The sequence below is a fragment of the Vanessa atalanta genome, chromosome 19 (assembly GCF_905147765.1).
Source record: "Vanessa atalanta chromosome 19, ilVanAtal1.2, whole genome shotgun sequence".
NCBI classification, from domain to species: domain Eukaryota; kingdom Metazoa; phylum Arthropoda; class Insecta; order Lepidoptera; family Nymphalidae; genus Vanessa; species Vanessa atalanta.
Window position 1 is genome coordinate 65,609 of NC_061889.1, and position 26,039 is coordinate 91,647.

At 46.2% G+C, this 26,039-nt stretch overlaps 2 protein-coding genes across 2 annotated transcripts; both read right to left on the reverse strand.

Annotated features, from left to right (window-relative positions):
* Positions 1-3,687: 3,687 nt before the first annotated feature.
* LOC125071550 lies at positions 3,688-5,156 on the reverse strand. Its single transcript, XM_047681871.1, has 2 exons — positions 4,803-5,156; positions 3,688-3,756 (listed from the first exon to the last, which is right to left on the reverse strand). The coding sequence occupies exons 1-2, from the start codon at positions 5,154-5,156 to the stop codon at positions 3,688-3,690; spliced, it is 423 nt and encodes a 140-aa protein (XP_047537827.1).
* Positions 5,157-12,662: 7,506 nt separating this feature from the next.
* On the reverse strand, positions 12,663-21,209 carry LOC125071611. The gene is made up of 5 exons (XM_047681941.1): positions 21,007-21,209; positions 15,922-16,023; positions 15,617-15,842; positions 13,044-13,328; positions 12,663-12,793 (listed from the first exon to the last, which is right to left on the reverse strand). The coding sequence occupies exons 1-4, from the start codon at positions 21,148-21,150 to the stop codon at positions 13,066-13,068; spliced, it is 735 nt and encodes a 244-aa protein (XP_047537897.1). The 5' UTR covers positions 21,151-21,209; the 3' UTR covers positions 12,663-12,793; positions 13,044-13,065.
* Between the last annotated feature and the right edge of the window lie 4,830 nt (positions 21,210-26,039).

Sequence of the window (26,039 nt, forward strand, 5' to 3'; positions counted from 1 at the left end):
TTCCATCGCCGGTGGGACGAACGCTCCTCGCTGCGGGAAGAGCTCCTCCGTGATTCGTCCCAGAAGCTGCGGCTGGATGGTGGTGGTGAGTGGGGGTGTCCAGGGTCGGAGCTTCTGTCTCACGACCCGATACGGTCTCCCCCATGGGTCTGCATCGAGTGAGGCGAGCCACTCTACCCACGCCGCTTCCTTCGCCTGCGCGATCGCCTTCCGGAGTGATACGCAAGCCTCCCTGTAGGAGGTGTAAAGAGCCTCCTCCAGGTTGTGATCACGTATCCGTCTCCTCCTGGACCTGGCGTATTGGCGACGGGCCGCAACACACGCTCTCCGCAGCGTCCGCAGTTCCGGGCGCCACCAGTACACACGACGACGTGGAGTCTGAGACTGCACCCTCGGCATCGCCACATCGCAAATGCGGAACAGGGCGGCACCGAGTCGGTCAGCCTCTCGGTCGACCTGGACGACCGGATCGGAACCGGCACACCAGGCCTCCACGATGGCCGCCTCCTTTGCCAACTGGCTGTCGAGGCGGCCCAGACTCCACCGCGGACCTTCTGACCGCTCAACAGCGGGCTGGACGACGGGAACCGCGGAGACATCGAATCGGATATATCTATGATCCGACAGAGTCTCCACCCCCGTCTCCACCCTCCAATCCCGAACACGGCGGGCTAGGGCGATGGACGCGAACGTTAAGTCCACGATCGACTCGCCCCGCTGCCGCACGCACGTGCTCTCCGATCCACTGTTGATCGTCGCGAGCCCCAGTGACACGGCCCACTCCTCTAGCACCTCTCCTCGGGCATCGGTCGCAGGGGAACCCCAAGCCGTGGATTTGGCATTGAAGTCCCCCGCGACTATCACCGGTCTCGGTGAAACCTGCCCGACCAAAGCCCCGACCTCAACGAGAAGTTGTTCGAACTCGGCGAGACTCCGGTTGGGAGAGGCGTAGACTCCTACGAACGCGTTACCGTGCACAATTGCGGCCACGCACCCTCTGCCTCTTGCGACCCAGTCGATCGCTGGGGAACCGGCGATAGCGGGAGCAACGATGGAAATTACTCCCTCGTGGTCGGATACCCAGTCGTCCCGTAAATGAACGACGTAGGGTTCCGCCACCACTGCCACTCCGATTTGCCACTCCGCCATGCTCTGGACTAGAAGGTCCTGGGCTCGGGCGGAGTGGTTCAAGTTGGCCTGGAGACAACGCAGGGCCATTAGTGTGCGGTCTCCATGGGCTCCTCAGTCCGTAGGGACACGGTGACGGGCCCTTTCGTCACCGCACCTCCCGTTCTTTTGACAGGGCGAGCTCTGCTGCCCTGGCACGCCTTACTGCCCAAGGCGTGCGTCGCCGGTTTACCGGCCGCTGAGCACAGGATGCAGTTCGCTTCAGCGGCGGTGCATTCGCGGGCCTTGTGGTCGGGTTGGCCGCAGCGGAAGCACAAACGGCTGCGGTCCACACCCCTGTCACAAGCGGCCCCCATGTGCCCTCCCTCTTGACACCTGTAACAGCGGAGTGGCCTCGGCTCGAGCAATAACACCCGCGCCGAGATCCACCCCACTCTGACTCTGCCGGCCACAAGAACCTTCTTGGCCGCCGCGACTGGGCAGCTGAGCCACAGCGACCTGCAGCCGTTGGCGCTCCGGACGACCACGCCCGGCCTGATAGCGCCCTCGGAGCAACCTCCATCTTTGGCGACCGCTGCCACCACCTCCTCCGCCGTCACTGAGTCGTCCAGATCCACGACCCTGATCTCGACGCATTTCGTCGGTCGATGGATCTGGACCTCGTCCGGACTCAGGACGTCGCGGAGCTTCGCCGCAAGGGCGTCCGCCGACTTCTCCGCGTCGACGGTGCCCGGCGGGATTTCTAGCATCCGCGCTCCAGTGGCCGTTGTCCTGAAGCGCACCGCAGTCAAGCCGACCTCGCTCAGCTTGATGCGGCTCTTCGCTTGCTTCAGGACAGTTTCGTACTTCAATCCTTTCTCCTCAGCACCGGGCTTCAGGGTGATGGTGATCACCGCGGTGCGAGGAGGGCGAAGTTTCCCTTTAGGGGCCTTCCTCTTCGCATGACTCGAATCCGATTTCGTGGTCTTCGTCTTGTTCTTCTTGGCCGCCTTGCTCGGTTGTTTTTGAGCAACGGCGGCCCACGATAGCGACGAACTGCCTGGTTCTGCAGATGGAGGGGCAGTTTTCTCCTTTGCTGTCGCTGTTGTTGCTGCAGCTTCTTGTGCAGCCATGTTCGGCCGTTTTGCCTTCTTCTTCTTCTTCTTTTTCGTGTCAGCATCGGCGGGCGACTCGGATGGTGTCGTCACCCTCGATGTTGCGACTGCGGTCTGGGCTGATTGTCGGTCGGCGGCCAGCGGAGGTCGCAGCCGGGGCTCCGGAAGGAGCCGGCGCTCGATGCCCTCCATCCGGGCATTCAGCATTGTGCTAAACTGCTCCCGGTTGGAGCGCAGCGCCTCCTCCATGACACGCTGGATGTTAGCGTCATCCATTTTCGCCGGCTGCGTGCGCATCAGTGCCACTTCCCGGCGCAGCTCGGCCAGCTGACCAGATAGCTGCGCGTTGGCTGCTTCCAATCGCGCAACTTCCTCCGTGATGGTCAGGGCTCTGAGGTCCGCTACCGCGCCTTTGATGGAATTCGCGGCAGCCTTTAGAGCCCTGACGAACGTGCCCTTTAGGTTGCCGGATTTATCGGCAACTTGCAGCACCACGTCCAACGCTTCTTGGACGGCTGCGTCCAGAGCAGCTGACGTCTTCGCCGCCTCGTCAGTGGACACGTCCGGTTGACGCCTCTTGTGTCGGGCCACCCTCTCCTCCATGGCCACCTTGGCCGTTTCATTATAAGCGGCCAGCGCGTCTTCGGTTACCCGTCTCTCCTCTTTCTGGGACAGGGTGCTCAGCTCCTCCATTGACTTGCCCAGTCCGACGTATCTTCCGTGGGTAGATGGTCGTCCACGCCCCCTTTTGTTAGCAGGCTTTAACCACCTGCTAATAGAGGACTCCGAGTCGCTACGCTGTATTGTGGCATCGCTATCGGAGTCCGAGAGGGTGTCTTCTCTGTGGGGCCGCTTCTCCCCTTTTCTTCTTTCGTTGCCGACCGACGAGACCGACTCGAGAGAGAGTCGTTCTAGCCGGACGACGGGTACCTTGGGTGCGCCTGGGTCGTTGGTTTTGGTGTGCGCCATCGGGGCGCCCACTTCCACCACCATGTCAACTTGTCCTGTCATCGTGCCTGTGTCCGTTATGCTCGCGGTATGGTCATCGTGAAAAATCGATCGTGCGACTTTGTCCCCCTCATATTTCGATATGGGACTGCCCGATCCGTGAAGCGGATCGGGGAGGGATTGGCACCCTCCTGAGGAATAATTTTTTTCAGTAGCACTCATTTTTAAATTTTTTGCCGGGGCTGCCGGCAGGAAGAAGGAAGGATAGGAGGAGGAAGGAATAAGGATGTGGAAGGGTGGGAAAGGAAACGCAGTCGGGACCGAAATACCCTTCGGCCATGCATCCCATCGCGCTGCGAGGCCACTTGGGATTCGGGGTGATTTTTTATCGAGGTTTTCTTCCTCAAAACAACAAAACAAAATTTACAAATTTATATACACCTAATTAACAAATAACAAAATAAAAATGTAATATGTATAACTACTACGACTAGATATTTACAAATATACAACACCCTCATTTGCCACGAGGCCGCGCACACAGTCCACTCTGGTGATCAGAGAAGGACCGGGGGCGACCCGTGGCCTAACCGCCGCGTCAGTCTTAGCCGTGGCCGGCGAGTAAACTCGAGCCGGCCCCGTTGCCCAGGGTACGCCACGAGGAGGCGACTGACATGTACCCCAACCTAACCTAACCTAACCTAACCTAACCTAACCTAACCTTTTTTTTTTTTTTTTTTTTTTTTTTTTTTTTTCTCGCTGGAAAAACGCGTTACGCGCTTCCCCCACGTGATGGAAGGTGGGGGGGTGTGTGGGACTCCCCGGAGCCCTGGACGCCGAGTGCGCCCAGGTACGCCAGGTTTACCCACTAAAAAAAAAAAAAAACCAGCGGTACCCTCTCCGTCTTTCGGCGGGCGCCACGGGATCGCTTGCGCATGCTACCGTGACGCCCTGACGGTCGGCCCGCCTATGCGGGCCTCCAACACCTAGAGGGGGTTCTCGGGGTACTGAGACCCCCCCTAGTCCCTGCGACGCCTATTGAGGCGGGGGGAGAAGGTGCGCGTAGCGCTTCTTCCTCCTCCCCGGTCGTCTTCGGCGGAGCGGGTCTGCAGCGGCATCCTCTTCCCGCTCCCGCTCCGCGGCTTCCTTCTGCGACATCACGCTTTCGCAGAAGGAGCGCATCTCCGACCAACACGTCTCACTACCGAGCATTTCGTTGACGATGCTCGGCAGCGAGAGGTCTCCGCCCATAGTCGCCGCAAGGGTGTGCCTCTGGGGCCCCCACGCAGCACACTCACTCAGGGTGTGGTGCGCCGTGTCGACTGGCGCACCACACTCGTGGCAGGAGGGTGACACCTCCCGCCGCGCTATCCCGTGCAGGTACTTACCGAAGCATCCGTGCCCGGTAAGTACCTGCGTCATCCTGAAGGTGAGTGTGCCCTTCTTCCTCTCGACCCAGCGACTCAAGTGGGGCCGGATCGCCTCCACTGTCGCCAGGCCCGCCGTGGGTGACCCCAGATCCTCCTGCCATCGGGCGATCAGGGCTCGCTGGGCTAGAGCCCTGATCCGCCCGACCTCCGCCGACCCTGGACGGTCGCCGCGGTTCCTCGCCTCGACCCGGAACCGGTACACTTCCGCGAGCACCTCCGCCTGGAGCTCCCAGGGCGGATCGCCCGCGAGAAGTGTCGCCGCAGCCCACGACACCGTACGGTACCCTCTGATGCCTCTCACCGCTATGACCCTCTGCGGCTTACGCAGCAGGGCCCGGTTGTCAGCGGTGAGGGCGTCGACCCAGATCGGGGCACCGTACAGCGCCATCGACCTCACTACACCGGAATATAGACGCCGGCATAGCGATCCCGGCCCCCCCACATTCGGAAGGAGGCGGCCGAGAGCGGCGGCGGCGTTGATGAGCCTCGGGCCGAGATGGACAAAATGCTGCCCGAAGCTCCATCGACCGTCCAGGATGAGGCCCAGATACTTCATCTGGGCCTGCACCTTGATCACCGTCCCCCGGACGGTGATACTCGCCCCTCGTGGGGGTCCTTGCCGTGGACCGTGGAACAGGAGGGCCTCCGTTTTGGATATGGAGACCCTCAAGCCCAGCATTCCCATACGGTCCACGGTGAGAGCCGTTCCGACCTCGGCGAGGCGTGCCGCCTCCCGAAAGTCCCGCCCAGTCGCCGTGACGAGAGTGTCGTCAGCGTAGCACAACACCCCCATCCCGGGAAGGACGGGAGCTCGCAGGAGCCAGTCGAAACCGACGTTCCACAGGATTGGGCCGAGAACCGACCCCTGTGGAACGCCGCAGCCTACCCGACGCCGGACCAGCCTCCCATCGAACCCCGCCCAGAGGACCTCCCTGTCCTGGAGGTACGCCTCCAGCAGCCTCCTGAGATAGGTCGGCACCCCATGGTATCGGAGTGCCTCCCGTATCGTCTCGAAAGGGAGACTGTTGAAGGCGTTCGCCACGTCGAGCGAAACCGCCAGGACGACTTGCCCCCGGGCCACCGCTTCCGTCGTCCGAGTCTTCAGGGCGTCCAGGGCGTCGACCGTCGACCGGCCCGCCCTGAACCCGTACTGAGCCTCTGAGAGACCCGGACCGACCTCCTCGAGGTGCTGAACGAGACGGGCTGCGAGGACCTTCTCGAAGAGTTTGCCCGTCTCGTTCAGCAGCACTATTGGCCTGTATGCCGAAGGGGAATCCATCGGCCGACCTTCCTTCGGCAACAGGACCAACTTTCCTTCCTTCCAAGGCTTCGGAAACTGCCCGCTGCACAGGCACTCGTCGAACAGCTCCCGAAGCCTTGCACCCAGGAATTCCAGGGCGTCGCACAGAACACGCCCTGGAACCCCGTCCGGACCCGGCGCCGTGTTCTTGGCCCTCAAGCGGCCGAGGGCCATCTCCATCTCCCGCTCCGTGATCAGTGGTGGAGCCACTGCGTCTTCGATCACGGAGCGGGGGGCCATCTGCGGAGGGACATGCTCGCCTGGATGGGGAAAGAGTTCCCCGACCAGGCGCAGGAGGAGTTCCGGCGGCAGCGTCTCAGTGACGGGGGCGCCTTGAGTGCGGAACTTTCCGCGTACGCCGCGGTACGGGCGCCCCCACGGGTCTCGATTGAGACCCGCCAGAAGCTCCTCCCTGGCCTTCTCCTTGGCCTTGCTTATCGCCAGCTGCAGATCTTTTTTCAACTGGCGATAAGCGTCCAGCATCTGTCCCTCCAGGTCCGTGTCGAGGCCGTTGCGCCTTCGACAGCGGACGTAGGCCCTCCGCGCCCGGCAGCACGTCGCCCGAAGGTCGGCGATTTCGGGCGACCACCAATAGACGTGCCGGCGCGGAACCCTGCGCCGGGTCCGAGGCATGGCCGCATCGCAGACCTCCTTGAGCGAACTGCGCATGCGGCCCGCCAGCTCCTCTGCGCTGGCGCCCTCCGTCCTCCCCGCGGAACCCCACCGCTGCACGATGGCGGCCTCCTTGACCAGCTCTCGATCGACCTGGCCGAGAGACCACCTCGGCAGCGTAGTCGGCACCCTCTGGGGTTCCGCCGGCCTGCTAGAGGTAGAGATCTCGAATCGGATGTACCGGTGATCCGATAGAGTCTCCACCTCCTCCTCCACTCTCCAGTCGACCACTCTGCGTGCAACGACAGGGGTGGCGAACGAAACGTCCACCACGGAACCCCCCTGATGTCGCACGCAGGTGTGAACCTGCCCCCTGTTTAGAAGGGACAGGTCGGAGAGCAGGGCCCACACCTGGAAACCTAACCTAACCTAACCTAACCTAACCTAACCTAACCTAACCTAACCTAACCTAACCTAACCTAACCTAACCTAACCTAACCTAACCTAACCTAACCTAACCTAACCTAACCTAACCTAACCTAACCTAACCTAACCTTTTTTTTTTTTTTTTTTTTTTTTTTTTTTCGGTTGGAAAATCCTCAATGGAGACCCTCCGCCCCGGGGGAAGGGCGAAGGGGACTGTCAGACTCTTACTGACTAAAAACCAACCCGTGTCCTCAAAGTACCCGTGCGTCGGAAGGGCGGGTATCGCCGAAGCATTCTTCACTACCCCCCGACGGGTATTGGCTCGCCAGATGGTCAGGCGGGCCCCGTCACTCACTGCGGCTGTCACCCCGGCCGCTGGACTCCACTAAGAGGCGCGCGTGCGGAACACGACGCCGCCGCCTCGAGGCCTGCTGCTGATCGGACGACGAGACGCCCCGAGTCTGCCGTCCGCAGGCCACGCCCTAGGGTGGTCGAAAGTCGGCCGCCCTACGACGCCCAGTTCGTCTGCTGCGGGAGGGGAGAGAGGAGGCAGCCTCTCTCTCCCTTTCCGCCGCCTCCTTTGCGAGCATCACGTCCTCGCAGAAAGTGGCGACGGCACTCCACCCTGCCTCGCTCCGTAGCATCGTTGAGACGACAGTCGGAAGCGAGAGGTTTCCCGCAGCACCTACGGCCGCGACGAGGTCACGGCGCTGCTCAGCCCATGCTGGGCACTCCGCCAACGTGTGCAACGCCGTATCGTCGCGACAATCGCCACAATGGTGGCACTGGGACGTCGGCTCCCGGCCTATGCGACACAGGTACTTCCCGAAGCACCCGTGCCCGGTGAGCACCTGCGTCAGCCGGAAGCTGAGGGCGCCGTGGCTCCTGTTGAGCCACTCCTTCATAACGGGTCTCACTGCCGCTACAACGGCGGCTTGCCCAGTCGTGGGTTGCGCTAAGCGCGCGTGCCACTCCGCCACTAAGACCTGGCGAAGCTCTGCCCTGCGTGCCTCGATCTGTCGAGGCACCAGGCGCTCACCCCGCTCGACCGCCTCCGCGCGCCGCCAATAGAGCGACGCGAGGAGCTTTGCCTCGAGGTCCCAGGGCGGGGAACCGGCTAGGAGGCTCGCTGCCTCGAAGGAGATCGTACGGTATCCCCTTATCATCCTGACGGCCATCGCGCGCTGCGGTCTTCTCAGCACGGCGACGTTGTTTGCCGTCAGGGCATCCGCCCACACTGGCGCGGCGTATAGCGCCATCGACCGTACGACCCCCGTGTAGAGCCTCCTGCACGAGGAGTTGGGTCCCCCCAGGTTGGGCAGCAAGCAAGTATTTCATCGTCGACTCTACAGCTATGGATACCCCTCCTACGATGATGCTGGAGCCGGGAGGCGGTTTCGTCCTCGGCCCGTGAAAACACAGGGCCTCCGACTTGTGCAATGCCACCTCCAAGCCCAGCCGCCGGATCCTACCCACGACGTGCGCGACACCAGCAGTCGCGCGTATGGCCGCCTGCCGGTACGACTTCCCACGCGCTGTGACGAGCGTGTCGTCGGCGTAACAAATGACGCCGACGCCGTGGAGAAACGCACCGCGCAGAGCCCAGTCGTACCCCACGTTCCACAGGAGTGGTCCCAGAACGGAACCCTGCGGAACGCCGCACGACGTCTCTCTCCGACCCCATCCTTCTCGACCCGGGTACACGACCGCTCGGTCCGACAGGTAAGCCGCGACCACGCGTCGGAGGTAGCGCGGCACTCCATGGTATCGGAGTGCCTCCCTGATGGTACTCCAAGGCAAGGTGTTGAAAGCGTTGGCGATGTCTAGCGACACCGCCAAGACCACCTCACCCCGGGCGACTGCCTCCTCCGCGAGGGCCTTCACGCGCATGATCGCGTCCACCGTCGAGCGCCCCTGGCGGAAACCGAATTGGTTATTCGCCAAATCCGGCCCCACCCTGGTCATGTGCTGAACGAGGCGACTGGCGATGATTCGCTCGAGGATCTTACACACCTCGTCCAGCAACACGATCGGTCTGTACGCAGATGGTGAGTCTGCAGGTCGCCCCTCCTTCTTTATCAAGACCAGCTTTCCGGTCTTCCACCGGCTCGGAAACTGGCCTCGTTCCAGACAGAACCTAACCTAACCTAACCTAACCTAACCTAACCTAACCTAACCTAACCTAACCTAACCTTTTTTTTTTTTTTTTTGTTTAACGAGGAGGAAATGCATTTACGCATGCCGCCCGGTCGGGGGACCGGGACGGGTATGTGGGACTCAACCGGGAACTAATGCCCCGTGCCAGGGCACGCTAGTGCTAATGCCCTGTCCTACCCACTAAAACCATCCTCGGGTTTCCACCATGCCGCCGAGTGGTGAGGCCACGGGATCGCCAAGGGCATGCAACCGCGACCCCACCAGCGGCAGCCGCCGTAAGGCGGCTGAATATACATGGAAAGCGCACCTAGTGCGCGCCTTCCTCCTCATCCTCCACGCGGGAATGTGGCGAACTCCCCCGAGTCCGCCACTGGAGGCTGGGCGTCAACGAAGCTGACGCCCTGGGGCGGATAAGATGGTAGGCTCCGCCGCAAACCGCCGGTGTAAAACACCTGGGAGGCTCGAGTAGCGAGCCCTCCCACTCCCTCCTAGCCAACGAGGCCACTCACATGGTCCGCCCTGACGCCGATCAGGGACGTACCAGGAGCAGCCCCGCGGCATCCCTCCCGCCAGTCTTAGCCGTGGCCGACGAGCAAGCTCAAGCCGGCCCCGTTGCCCAGGGTACACCACGAGGAGGTGACTGACATGTACCCCAACCTAACCTAACCTAACCTAACCTAACCTAACCTAACCTACCTACCTACCTACCTACCTACCTACCTACCTACCTACCTACCTACCTACCTACCTACCTACCTACCTACCTACCTACCTACCTACCTACCTACCTACCTACCTACCTACCTACCTACCTACCTACCTACCTACCTACCCTACCTACCTACCTACCTACCTACCTACCTACCTACCTACCTATAATAATAACCAGCAAATTAAAATAAAAGCTAATTTTATTATTATTGTAAATAGTTAAACTAGAATCAAAATAACAAATTCTCAACTTACCAGATATAATTGAACACAACACTGACAACTTTTGTTTGCACCGAGGCTCAAACAAAAAAAAAAACAATTCTGCCATCTTTATCGACGTCTTTTAAAGACTAGTTTTGTCCGGCGGAAATATTTTTACATTCGAAAAATCACATTCAAAATCACCAATTACTATTTCTAAATTCGAATTATAATTTTTGGACAACGATTACATAATAATTTGATTTATTTGCTACAAAACATTTTAGTTATTATGCGACTGCTATGCCAACGTTAAATTTTTAAATGAATTGTCCAAAAATTATGTTTACTCAAGTAATATTCATAATAAATTGCAATATAAATTTACAGCAACATAAAACGGGTTAAAAGATTCGATTAACAATACACAACAAATTAATCAATAAATATTTCCTACCACGTGATTTACTAAAACAAAGTAATCGTTAAAAGACTAACTTAAAATAATTAGCTAAAACTAAAATTGCGCCGACATATATATACCTACCGGACAAATCAAATGTACACATTTCTTGACAAAAAGAAATCATATTTATATTTCAAAATTATTAAAATAAATTTTATGACAAAAATAGATTGAATTGAATTAAGAATTGAATTAATGAAGAAAGAATTGTAATTAATGAAGAATAGAATTATTTAAACAGTATTAGTTAATATTAATAAATCTTAATTTATTTAATTCGTTACTTATTATAATAAATCTGTCCGGAAATCATAGGCTTAACGCCATAGGTACAAAACAAATGATAAAGACTTGCTTGATACAATCTACATTCCAAAATACGAAATTCAACTTAGTGTTATCTAAGATTGATTCTAAAATATGAATTACAATTTATTATTCTACATTTTACTTACTTCATTGATGAAAGTAGATAATAATATTTCCTATATTATTAAGTCCCAATTTAGCTGATAGATGTCGCTTTACAGATAATAAGTTTTATTTTGATTTGTTACATATATTGAAAACAGATGGTAGCCCGGCAAGCGGCCATGGATATAGTTTTGTTTTGATTTGTTACGTAAATTGAAAACAGATGGCAGCACGGCAAGCGCTCATGGATATAGTTTTGTTTTGATTTGTTACATATATTAAAAACAGATGGCAGCACGGCAAGCGCTCATGGATATAGTTTTGTTTTGATTTGTTACATATATTGAAAACAGATGGCAGCACGGCAAGCGCTCATGGATATAGTTTTGTTTTGATTTGTTACATATATTGAAAACAGATGGCAGCACGGCAAGCGCTCATGGATATAGTTTTGTTTTGATTTGTTACATATATTGAAAACAGATGGCAGCACGGCAAGCGCTCATAGATATAATTTTATTTTGATTTGTTACATATATTGAAATAAGATGGCAGCACGGCAAGCGCCCATGGATATAGTTTTGTTTTGATTTGTTACATACATTTAAACCAGATGGCAGCTCGGCCGAGTGCCCATATATATAATACTATTGCCCAAAAACGTTCTCTGTACCGTATGCAAACGGAAGTCGGAAGTCGGGGTTACAATTTATTCTTATTTCTTGTAATAATAGTATGTATTTATGGAATATTTTTGTATATTCTTTTGTTATATTATACATTATATTATCATAAATATATTGTGAAGCAGCAGTTAATACACCTATTTCTTTAATTTTTTCGCGTAATGATGTCCTAGGGCTAATATTGTAAATAGTTCGGATAGCTCTTTTCTGCAGAATACATACTATTTCATTATCTGCTGCATTACCCCGTTATAATATTCACTCTATTGTAGAAGTATTTTTTAAATTGACTGTAACTGACATATTCCATCTATTAGGACGTAGATGTCTGCGTGCACGACTGGTACAATATTAGCGTAACGGGGGTAAAAAAAAAAAAAAAAAAAAAAAAAAAAAAAAAAAAAAAAAAAAAAAAAAAAAAAAAAAAAAAACGATACAACAAAGGTTTTTATTTGTATTTTATTACTAATCAGTACTCAATGAATTATAAAACTAGAACTAAAGGTTTTATTACTTTACTACGTCTGTCTAATTGAAACAACTTTATCTCATGTATTCTAGAAACAAGGCGATATCAGTTATTGTAAAGTATGAAATCTTTGCAGGTATCATCTTTTCTGCTGCTGTTTGACTTCAAAAAGCTAATACTTACATATTCATTTTTAAGGAAACCAATTACAAGTATTGCTTTCAGTATTGGGTAACTACCTCATGAAATATGATATCACGCTTACTGTATATAATTTTCATGCTTTGCACTATTTGTATGTTTTTAAGATTTCCTGAGTATTGCACAGGTAACACCTAACCATTCTCAATATTAGAACATATAGTAGCGACATACAAATCACAAAATAAAACATAGCATACAGCTTGAAGTAAAACCAAATGTTTTTTTCTTTCAAGAAAAGTCCATACAATAACCGCAGTATTTTTCCATAAATACGTCTCAAATATTTATTTTAGCTTTACATTTAAATCCTAATTGTAATTTTCTATAAATAGTATATTTTATATTGTAACAGTCATCGCCTCCGACTGATCTCGTTGTCGGACGAGGGTGGCGCCGCTGAGCTGGTGGTAGTTGTTGTTGTGGTGGTCGGCCTGCGTGTAGTTGTAGTTGTAGTTGTGGGAGGATCTAAGCCCTTAATTTCGAAAGGACCCCGGAACAGCGGTCGGAACAGCCTCAAAAAGGACTGATATCGCACTGCCGAGTTCTGAAATTTATGAAATAAGAAAAATTAAGCAATTAATTTTTCATTAAGAATTTAAGTCATAATGACACTCTGCACTTCTTCACTTAAGATATTTAATTATATATATTATGTTATATTTATTTAAAGTTTTTACTTTAATAACACGTCATTGTACAATCAGAAGTTATAATATTAGAAGACGAATTGTCATATTCTCTGGACGATTTCATCACCCGGACAAGGTGTTTCATATATAATTTAAACACAGTACCTGAATAACATCACCAACTATTTTAGTGGTACGGATGAGGAGCGACACGGATGGTCCAAACAGGCTGCCCGGGAAGTCCAGGCTGACCTTGTTGCGATCGAACACCGGGATGTCGTCGGTCGGCTTCACTGTGGCTTGGCGCAGCACGCGCGCGCTCGGCGCGCTCGCCGTACGCGAAGTGGGTCGACCCCCCCTCTTGCTGTTGCGTGTACCCGAAGAATTCGGGTTGTTCCGTATATCCGGCGACGCTGGGCTGGACCGTATATTCGATGAGGTCCTTGTGTCCTGTGTGTCCGATAACTGCAAGTTGAGCAGTCGGTTCGACGACTTTGAGGCTTCCCGACTGCGCGACGCGCTCGCCGTGTATGCCGGGAGCCTCCACGTAGCGCCATTCTACGCCATACGACGCGAATCAAATCAAAGCCGGCGTATGCCACGCTATAGCGCCCTCAGCATTCCGTCTCTCCAATAGGTGGTTTGTATTTTATGTTCTTAATTGTATGTGTGGTTGAGTTTATTGTGTTCAATTGATCAAATCCCTCTTTTAACAATACGATTATACTCCCATATAATATTCTAAGCGAGCGTTTTTATTTCAGCTTGCAATACACGTATATTTAACAATTAACTAAATACCGGACTGAGAATGTATTGACGTTGACATCATCGATTCCGCTGAGCTCGTTACGGTATCATTTAAGATTACATTACACTGACGGGATATTTTCGTGGCATTAAGGTCGGTTACAGGTTGATAGCTTATTTTTTTTATTTTGGTTTCTATAAATTAAACAAATAATCGCATGGCAGTAATAATTTATTTCTCAGGTACACAGTGATATTATAAGCCTCGGTCGCGAGTGGACAGTCAGTTCGATGCTCTCAGCGGCACTCGAGTGCACTTCGACCTACTATCGTCTACAGTGCGGTGACACAACGACATGCTAAGGAACTAGTGGCCGTAAACACTACGATACGTCAAACTGAACGAGTGAATAAAGAAAATGAATACCATACCTCAGTAACTATAAAGAATAATTAATATAAATAAAGATAGTGAATTCTCAGTGTTGTTAGTTCGATGGCTCTGGAAATATTTGAAATGCGACTAGATACAAGTACTGTGTATTTCGTGTCGAATGGCTACTCATGCGTGAAGGCGCTATGCGTGCTTGCTTCAAACCCGGAAAGTAATGGCTACGTTTGTTTAATTTCTTAATAATTGAATAGAAAAACTTATAGTAATGTTTAATATTTACATACGATAAACTACATCATTAATTATATACACAGATCAAAATATAGTACTTATTGTACAAAGCACGCCGCGCGGAAGGATAACAATAATAATTTACAAGTAGCATTTTGCAATGCCGAATGTAGAGTCATCACCCATTTTAAGTCAAATGCCAAAAAGGGGTAAATTTATTTGGGATATAAAATTTTTGCGTATTATTTTCAACCCCTTAAAATATATAATGATTTAATCATTGTAATATTTTACTTTTCTTAACATGTTAAATTGTTAATTATTTCACTTATGATATTATAGAAGAGATATTTCAATTAGGTATTAGGTAAATATTATTATGTTTATTTATTATTATCAAATCGCTGTATGGGTAAATTTATTCGAGCAAATGCAATCTATTTCTTCAAACACTAAACCAAAAGACTAGAGACAGACCAGATAGGAGTTCTCGAAAAAGCATTTCTAAATCAAATAAAATAAAAACCATCAAACTTGAAAATCCACAAACACCCTTTTATTGTTTTTACAATCGATGCAAACCGTTTTCTTCAAAACGACTAGATACGCTACATCACAACAATTTACACAATTACATCAAACGAGCTCTTCATCTGCGTTGGGTCGGTGAGTGCTAAAAACAACTGTTAACTACAAACATGCACTACGGTAAGACATGCGCTCATCAGTTATGTAACGACCACTACATAATTCACATTATAAATACTTATCCGATGCCCAGTAGTGATTACTGGGCATCGGATATGGGCATTGTATCTACATTCTTAGGCTGTTCGTTCGTTGTAACTATTTACGTATACATCTATGACAGAAGCGGTGCGTGCAAACGAAGGGTTCGGTGCAGAGAAACAAACGAGTATTAAAAAACATATATTATATTATTATTTAATAAATCACCATAACTCACCTAATTCTATTTACATATAAATACAGTGCGCCGAGAGCGCGGGTTCAGAAGCGCGTGCGCAACTGGGACTGTACACTGCGGGTTGCGACCCGGCTCCGGCGTTTGCGGCGCGCCTGGCAAGTACCCAGCAGGGCTACGACTATTACATAACACGCCACAACAACAAATACGAGGCGGTTGCACAAAACGATACATGCGAGGCATCGGCAAGAATGATGGATTTACGCGGCACGCAACGACGGAGCAGAGTCACAGAGGAACAGGAGAGCGATCAAGAGTCGTCCTCCTCAGAAGAGTCAATGGTCTCGACGGTGCCACCCACTGCGGCACCACCGGAGGAGGATCCCGACAAGGAGGTGACCAGCGAAATGATGGAGCCCAGGCCCGAGCCCCCACCTGAGCCGCCGCCGCCCGACGCGCCTCCCAGTAGTCCGGTCACAGCTTGTATCTTGGGTCCCAAAAATTGCAGCTTGGGTCCAATAACTTGTCCCACGATTCCACTCAGCGAGCTCAGCCCACCGCCCTTAGGAGCTTCGATTCCATACTGCTTGTTTATTTCGATGTTCTGCCGGTCGAGTGACTCAACCAATCGCGTTTTCGAGTCAATCAAAGAGTTGATTTTCTACAACAGACGATTCAACCATTACTAGCCGACCTACTAGTTTAATTTAAATTGCTAGTCGCGAAACCGATATACTCACTCCAAAAACGAAGCCGAGGACGGCGTTCTTGATGCCGAACTTGGCTTCAGTGACACCCTCTAGTTTTCGTTTCTCACGTGCCTGGTCGTCGCTCGCCGCGTCCTGCACAACATACACACACACCCATCACTCCCACTGCACTACATTGCATTTCGCACACTACCAAACACCATACACCAGATTATCATGAAAGAGCACCATCACCAATGTGCTTAAAAAAAACTAATTGCTAATTTTTCCTTGCATGTTATTCCTTCCTTGTGGTTATTTTCGGTAAAACCTACGTTCCGAACCGGTGGTAGATTGATATTTAATTAAATACTCGACGATAACGTGACGATAGATCTTCGGCGAAAAAAAACCACCTTCAGAACTTCAGCCAATTTTGGTGAAAGCTTTTTAGTAAGCGCCGAAATTGAATTAACTGTTATGCGTGTCTCGTCAGGAATAGACAAATATTGATTATTAATGACAGTATTTTTATATGCCGACCCTAATTCAATAACTTGCACGAGTACGTACTTCGGGCGCGAACAGTCCGGACACGGTATTTGGCATGCAAACCGCATACGTTACTTTGAAGGTCGCTGGACCGAGTAATCGGCCAGTGTGTAACTTGAACATGTATAAATATGATCGGCACTTGCAACGATATTTGGGCTTTAATGTGAGGTCGGTACGGAGTTACGCAAGTTCTACGTGTGTGTTGTGTCAATGTCGAACACTAGCGCACCACCGCCGCGCCGCCGCGCGTTGTATGGCACGCCAGCTCACGGACATCACTTTTAGTTCTACCGCAATAATGTTTCGCAGCTACTCATATCTCATATTTTGCAACCTTTGAATGCTTTATCGTGCCTGCACAATAATCTATATGACTACAAAGGCAAAAAAACTATTCGTGCAAGAGCCACGGGGTAGGTTAAAATTCAAAACTACTAATCAATCTCTTGAAACTATAATGTTCTGAATAATTATATATCGAAAAAGTGTAAGCGCAGTTAATGCAAGTATGCAGTGTGTGCGCGGCAGATGGCAGCCAACAGCACTCGGCTCGGAGCCCACCGTGCGCCGAGCAGTCGTCGCGGGTCGAGGACGTCCGCCTCTCGCGCTCGCGTCGCCCTCGACAATCAGTAACTCGTTGGGGTTTGACAAGTAATTACTATCTATTTTACAAAATCAAGATTTTTAAAATACTTTTTCATGGTTAGTTCCTTTGATATAATATCTAAAAGGTCATAATATAATAATAGATACGTATAATAAATTAATGATAATAATTGTATTTTAACCGGGTACGCGTGAATAATTTAATCGGTGACCACTCGCATCGATCATCTTTAGCGAAAACGCTTTCTATTATAATTAATTATAAACTAGCGACGCTCGTCGACCTCGCGCGTGCAGGTAGGGAGAATATAGTATAGAAGTTGGAGTAGCGGAAACAATGGCCATGTAGGTTTTACGAGATTAGAATTAGACTAGAAAACTATATATGTGTTTATATAAAGTACAGCGTATTTCACCGCAATGTGTACCGAGTGGTTCAGTAGTTAAGAGTTCAATATGATATTGCGCCGAAATGTTTCCGATATAATCGTTTTAATATAGAAAAAAATTCACAACGCGATGAACTTTATACAAAGTGAATATTTTTTTAAGTAGTTAATTTCCTAATAATTCGTACCTTGACACATAAACGACTCAACATAAAGATTTGCGTGTATTTTCAATGTTTTTTTTTAGTTAGTAGGCATTCCCACTTGATTGACTAATGAAATATTTTGCGGCTTGTTTCCAGAGTCTATTCAAATTATATTCATAAGAGAATATAAGTGGCACAGTAATTTCACCGTTCATTGTTTTCATATAATTTTTATAGTTTTCTGCGTGACGTGCGATTAAACCGCTGGAAGCAACATGATTTTCAAATTTAATCGTTAATTACCACTATAACAATACCTAATTTGCTCAAATAAGCTCAACTGATTTATCACTAAATGAGATCATTTGACATTAAATTATATAAGTTATTACAATAAATCAATATAAATTATCGATATAATACAAATCCTTATAAAATAACTTATTATGAATCGGTACCTCATATGATTCCCATCGCGCGTAACTAATACTTACGACGCTCGCCGTATCGAGTATCGGCAGTATGATACACACATATATCGATTCGCAGTAATTACACAAGTGCGCGGGAATTCGTGCAAAAACCTTTCAATGCACTTTCATAAGCACTTTATCAGCGCCGCCGGCACCCTGGGAGCCGAGCGTGGGCACAGGCGGGTGGAGGGGAGGCGGGGTGGCGCCCCACCGTCACTTTCGATTGTTTCCGCATCGAGCCGGCCAGATATTCTCTTATTTACCCAACACGACACAATGCAGGCTATTGTTCATCTTCCATGCGATTTGCGGAATAATCTTGTGAACGACTGTTGCACGGGTATATCTCTCTAACCGATTGAAGCTTTGTTCTCAGCGCGAGCGACCATCTGATTATAATTTGTTCTCAATCAGGGAGTACGCGACACGCGATGTCGGAAGTGCTGGTCTATTTTCAGGTTTACCTTGGTTTTTTGTACACAAAGTTGCAAGTTGAACATTTGACAAAAGCATAAGTTTATGATTTCAAATATCCGTCTAGTACGGTCCCTAAGTACACAATACTATAATTTTAGAAAAAGTATATATATTTTTTTTTTAAGACAATATTGGTCGTGATAACTTTAACAGACAAAACTTTTAACTTTAGTCTTTTTTTATGGATTTCAATTCATTAATGTTTAGAAATACGCGGCATTCATTATAACTGTTATTTTATTAATTACAACTAGAGCCTTATATTTATAAAGTAAATATATGTATTGTGTGTTCCGGTTAGAAGGGTGAGTGAGCCAGTGTAATCACAAGCACAAGGGACATAATATCTTAGTTCCCAAGGTTGGTGGCGCGTAGGTGATGTAAGGAATGGTTAATATTTCTTACATCGCCTTTGTCTATGGGCGGTGGTGACCACTTACCATCAGGTGGCCCATATGCTCGTCCGCCAAACAATGCCATAAAAAAAAATGTAAGTATATAATAATATGTAAGTTTCTAAACTATTTGTCCGCAACATCACGGCAGTACTTGTCGAGATTTAATGAACTAACTATTTTACAACACATTTAGTCATTTCGAATATCAACTGCTTTAGAATTTTCAGAAGGAATATAAAGAAAAATATAAAAATATTGTGAATGAATTAACCTTCGATTAATATGCAAATATAATTATACGTGCAAAAAGACTCCCGATCACTTTATGAAATGAATGTAAACGTCCAATTTCCAGACAAAGCATTCTCATAGTAAGCTACGAAACGAATATTTTTATTATTTTCAGTTTGTAAATGAAAGTGGTTTCAAATAATTAGTCGTTAAATTCTATATATACTTTAAATAAATGTAAAATCCGCTAACCAACGTTATAAATTTTTGACAAAATATTTTTAAATTGGTCAAGTCCGAGTGCCTCTGAGTTTTCATGAGCATAACTAACAAATACAAAAAATCGCGTAACCATTGATAGCAACGTACCTATTTTATTGTTGTTGTTTTTTATTTTCGTAGGCAAAAAATCTTATAAGCATTTTTCAAATGAATCGTATGTAGAAATAAAATACGACATGACAACGTAACCCGAAGGACCTCTCAGGTATTCGGTACTCAAACACGAAACAAGTCTGTAAAACTCAATACAAACGCAATGTTAAAGGCTCGTTTTAATTATGCAATACCCACTAGTTTTGACCTGGATTATGCGTCAACTGGACCGGTTTAATGTATATCAATGTGAACGTAAAGTCCGAATATTAATGTTATTATTATTTAAAAAAAAAGCCCCATTTATAAAAAAATACTGCAATAATTACAAATTTGCGTTGACAAGATTATTACTCATTGTGTGTCTGTGTGAGTATGTGTGAGCGTAAGAGTGAGTGTGTTCTTAAAAAAAGGACCTTGAGATGACAAGTTAAATAAAAATTGTGGAACGCGACTTGACTGCGAAATTAACTCAGTGGGCAGAGTTTGGCGCCCGGCGTTCGAATATACCTATGTACATACAGAGATCCAGACGAAGCCAAGCGCGGTCTGCGCCTCTCTTGCGTCACTCATCGTGTTTTAATATAATACAATTAGCATTTCCTGATACGTTATGTACAATATTAGCAAGGGAAAATGATTGGAATTAGTGGCGAGACGGGAGGCTGCGGTGCCTTGCGGGATGAATGAGATGACTGGACCGATCGACTTCGACAACAGTACCCTCCGAGAGATGAGAGTAAGAATGACATAACGACTTGTAAAAAAAGTTTTAGAGAGACAATTATTCGATATTGTTATAGTATTATTTTGAAAAAGCCATCAATAATCGATCGGTCGAATGCTAGTTGCGTCACGCGAGCTCCCCCCGAGCCGCGGACACTGAGCGTGCGCCGAGCGAAGCACGAGTACGTGCGGCGCGACGCATGATTCGCGCGCGCTGCGAGTACTGCGCTAGACACATCGTATCACATGCTCTATGATTGTTTCTCATATGAAATTTAATCTAATTCCACGCAGTTACATTGACTCGGTTATGACATCGCTAATGAGGCGTTTTTATATTCAGATGAGTAACACAAACTTACGTAGCGTGTAACTGCGTGTAATCAGTATTATATAATGACCATTATCTTCCGATACACAATGGAGAGAACCTTATTATGTAAAAAGCTAATTAAAAATTTAGGAAATATTAATATTTATTTAAATTTTACATCACTTGCGAAACGAGGCAGCGAACGACACAATAAGCAGCCCTCAACTCATTTGAAAATAGATCGGAGTTTAATTAATAAAAATATTAATTTCCGTTGGAAATTCTATTCTTATTGATTCAATTATGTACAGAAAAGGAACCAGGAATTTAAATTAAACTAAATTTATTGAATCGTTCGCTCTGAATTATCAGCATTTAGAGAAAATGCTTTTAGGTGACTTAGATTACTTATACCAGAAGACGCTTGTCTGTTCGTGCAATACTCACATCGAGGGGCTGCAACGTATTGTCGTCGGCGAGTTGCCGGCGCGTGCGTGCGAGCGCGTTGGGCGCGGCGTGCGCGACTTGCGCGACGAGCAGCGCGGCGAGCAGCGCGGCGAGCGAGAGAACGAGCGGGCGTGCGACGGACATGGCGAAGAGACGAGCACTGCGGCCGCAGCGCCACCCGCCAGCGGCAGCGCCGCCGTGGAGGGGACGTGCCGGTGCTTGCGTGTGTGCTGCACCGATGTTTCTGATGTAACCCGCGACCTAGCTACTGAATCTCCGGCGCAAACAAACATAGAACACGGGATGTACATACGTCCCAAGGTGGCGACGGTAATTTTAATGTCAACCAATCTTTATAACAATTTCAAATTATTCAACTTATACTAATGACGTGAATGAACTCAAGTGTAACTAATTATGTTTATAAGAGCTCTTTACTTCTATATTTTTGTAGACCTCGTGATGATAGCAGATCATCTTCCGACAGACAATGCGATAATAAAGGTTAACTTAGTCGTCAACTATCGCAACTCCGATTTTATGACCCCTGTGAGTATAAGGAACGCAGTATAACTGTTTGGTGGTAGAATTACTGCTGGGGGTCTACAATTTACTCATCCGAGTGTAAAAGCAAGCCTTATCATTTGAATCTGCCTGAATTTGTATTTAACTGTATAATATATAACATATACATACATATTTAAGAAGGACAATGAATTCGCAGACCTATTTATTACCTGTTATAAATCAAAAATATTGTAGATTATTTTGTTCTATTCACATCACCGTCATGGCACGACACATATTTGTTGTATGATTAATAGCCAAAGTAAATACTAATTATAAGAAAAGTAAACTCTCAGAATTAAAATAAAGATGGCACTGTCTTTGGGACAACCACAAACTGAATCGGAAACAATAGTAGCACAAAAAGTCGAAATGAGAAGTTACAGATAACGAAGAATGCGAATGTATTTTATTTAAAGTTTTAAGCCAAATAATCTATTGATCTCCAAAGGGTCTGCTCATATAACGATGACGCCGTGAGTGCATATCTGATATGAAGCGAGGTGATGGGCAGAAGAGTTAAATCGGACTCATAAGGTCACGAGCTGTTGCAAAACACTAATGAGCATCCACTGTGACGCTTCCTTTACAGTATTATATTTAAATAAAAATGATTGATAATATTAAATATTTTTTCTAACTTTGTTAACGTTTTGTTGGCGCAATTGACAACCGATTGGCTTGAATTAAAATATAATCGACAACTTTTGAATTAATTTGAAAGTCTTGTTCAGATAAAAAAAACTTGTTAATAAACAGGAGCTGCTCGTTCTTTCGACCTTCTGTTACATGAACGTAATACGTTTAACTCTTATTTCTCGCCTCTAACGCGCACCCATCTCACAGCGTTCTGTAATTATATTCATAGTAGTACCTCGGTTGCTATATTTACGACAAATTTTAGCGATAACTCATGAAACAAATGTCTGATAAGTACATAATAGTGGGCAACCGGTTTCGAGCATCAATACTGAAACTTTTTCTGACAATAGAAATATTTCAAACTACTAAAAATTCCCTGTAAAACATGATCTTAATAATATAAGCACACAGTTCCTGGGCATTAAACGAGCAATAAAGCGCGCCGAGCTTATTGTTTAAATCACAACGTATTTAAAGAAACTAACTAATATTGTATTAAATGCGATTTCATGCGGCTGCTTATGAAATATGAATTGAATAAACGTTGATGCTTTAATTAGATAAGCGACGTCAGCAGACTTTATATTAAGTTTAATTATTTTAAAAATGCTCAGAATGAATGTCGAGGATAACTAAGAAACTAATATTATGAACAAGAAACAACTTCACGAGTTCAAACATTGTTAGCATTTGCTGTTGTAACTTCTCGTAACATAACTTGTTTTTATTTTGATGTCAAGTATTAATCGCTGCATTATTTATTCTTCATTCTATTTCGCACATTAAATTGACAGATTCGTTACAAAATATTTTAAGCTGAGCTAGGTAAATTAGTAACGTACAAAGTGTGTGTATATATTTTTATAAACGCATGTGTTGACCTTTGCCTCGGAGGCGCTTGTATCCCGACTCTAACAGCGTGAGGCAACCGGTCTCTTGATCGTCGCAACCGTCTGCCCCACTGAACCACTTCCGAACAAGTCCATCTCACCTTAAACGTATCGCTTTATTTTGAATTCATAAATTAATACTATTATTTGACATTCAAATGTACAGCTAAGATCTTATCTAGCATTCATAGTATATCAGTTAGGTCATCGCTACGCCGCGATACACACCGCGACTATAATTTTACCGCCAAACTTATTAAAATTAATATTAATAAAATTAAACAACGCTAATTTTTATACAAATATAAACGCAGCTTTATGACTTTCAGTTCCTGTCAAACCACACTTTTATTATTTAACACAGTTTTTATGATAACACATCTTCAGGTATATTTACCAGCGTAGGAAGTAGTTATTATATTACACTTCATTCATTTCAACTGAACAGTAGAAAACATTGAGTCTAATCTTAAAAAATAATATCCCCGACCTCACTGATACTGATGTATGTTAAACTGAAGTCTTATCTTCGTAAAAAGTTACGTTAAAGTCAACCGTTGCAATAAAATGGTATAGACATTCACAGATATAGAATTTTAAGCAGACTTTACTAAAAATCCTATGGCGGCTGTTATGTTGATGATTATTTCTGTCCAAACGTATTAAACTAACAACTCCACGTCGGCGGCACCCAAGGTTGCGGGTTCATCGTGTCTATTCATCGCGAAGGCCGGAGGAAAAGGAAACATTCGTGAAGCACTAAGAACCGTAGCGTGAAATTAACGTCAAAATACACATTAATTAATACTTAATTTTTCATATACTTATCATATTCATATATGATACATTCATGATACATGCTGATTAAGTGATATAAGAACAAATTCCAACAATAACAAGTGGTATTCATACAAACAACAAGATTATTGCAGATCACAAAATAGTTTAATAAGCTGTGCGATATTAACGATAAAGTTTTAAAAAGTGTTGAACTTAAAGCGTCCATATTTTATAGGTTGACGATTAAAGCAGTTCATGCATTAGATAGCGAGCCACAGCAAGGTGGATTAATCTCCAATGCTTCTGAGCAGGAGTTAAGTCATTTGCCCAGCCGTGGGACAGTAACAGACTGCATAGACTTTGGTACATCGCATGACACAAATCTTGCGTACTTTAGAATGAAAATATTTGTAATAAAAAAATATAATCATTTCAATAATGTTCACATACAATAAGTTTTAATACCAGGAAACTAATAATAATTAGCTTATGATTTTAGGTTTAATTATTTCCTGTATTATTAATTGCTGTCATAAAGTAAGTGACAATTTATATTAGCAGTGTATTAACTCACTTTAAGATTAAGTAATATCTTTGAGACAAACTTCTTTGATAGAAGACATTCAGTGGCGATTGTGGTCAACCGGCACCGTCGTTGCAGGCCGGACACTAATTTTATTACTGAAATAACGTAACGTTAGAATAAATTAATGTTACTTCTAGATAGAATGGCTTTATAATGTTGAAAAATATCAAAATTGATTTTATAATTTCAGTTAATTAATTACCGATGAGCCGAGATGGCCCAGTGCTTAGAACGCGTGTATCTTAACCGATGATTTCGGGTTCAAACCCAGGGAGGCACCACTGAATTTTCATGTGCTTAATTTGTGTTTATAATTCATCCCGTGCTCGGCGGTGAAGGAAAACATCGTGAGGAAACCTGTATGTGTCTAATTTCAAGGAAATTCTTCCACATGTGTATTCCACCAACTCGCATTGGAGCAGCGTGGTGGAATATGCTCCAAACCTTCTCTCAAAGGGAGTGGAGGCCTTAGGCCAGCAGTGGGAAATTAACAGGCTGCTGCTGATGATGATGATGATGATAATGAATTACAAGCTGACAATCTACTCTCTTATAATCTCAATTTACATAAGGCTAATGTAAAAATGTGTGGATGTCAAACTGCAAAAGATATCAATAGTTTTCAAAATATACTGACCGATGGTGCTTGTATTATGACATTTTTATGTATTATTATTATATACATTTATTATATTAAAAATTCACAAATATATCATATTTAAAAAGCCCTCGCTGCGAAATCGGCACGCACGTATCTAAGATAAAGAAGTTTCATCAGAGAACAACACTGCCTCTCTGCCGAGATTACCATTCCTTTTTGAAGACTTGCTTTCTTCGTTTTGATACTGTAATATATGAATGATTAAGTTCTTCGTTTACAAGAATAATGATATATTGATTAATATGATTAAGTATCCATATTCTATATATAGCCATTAATTTATCACAAAATTCTTAGAAAAGGTCTTAGATAGTTAGTAAGATAGTGCGTCGACTCGAAGCCAATACTAACAAAAGCAAGGAACAATCTGAAGACTAGACAATCTAGGTTAGGAAAGTAGTCCCCGGCCTCTGCTATAACACCAGGAAGAGAGAGAGTAATGTGATAGTGAACTGCGGGTCAACAACCCGAGGCAGCGATACAGATGATAATTTCGTCACTTGCACCTTCGACGTAACATCTTTGAATCTTGCGATACGTCTCTGAAATACATCTGACATTATTATATAACAGTCCATACATTCTTGTTTAGTTTATAAATCATTAATCACATTTCATGTAAGCATTTTAAGGAAGGAGCGAGGCTTCCTTTACCCGCTTGTGCTATTACTATGTGCTGCTATTCATTTTAAATTTAAGATTTTAGGTTGTGTTAGTAAGGTAAGCAATAAAATGAGTTATCATTAGAATTTACAGTTTGTTCGGGTTGAATCAAACTCGTTTAAGTCTTTTCTTTGCAAAAACGTTTAAGCGCCGTTTCAAAAGGTTTGACGAAATTAAATATGAATATATTCTTAACTCACCATAATTACACGGAGGCTGCAAAACTAGGCAACTCTAGACATTA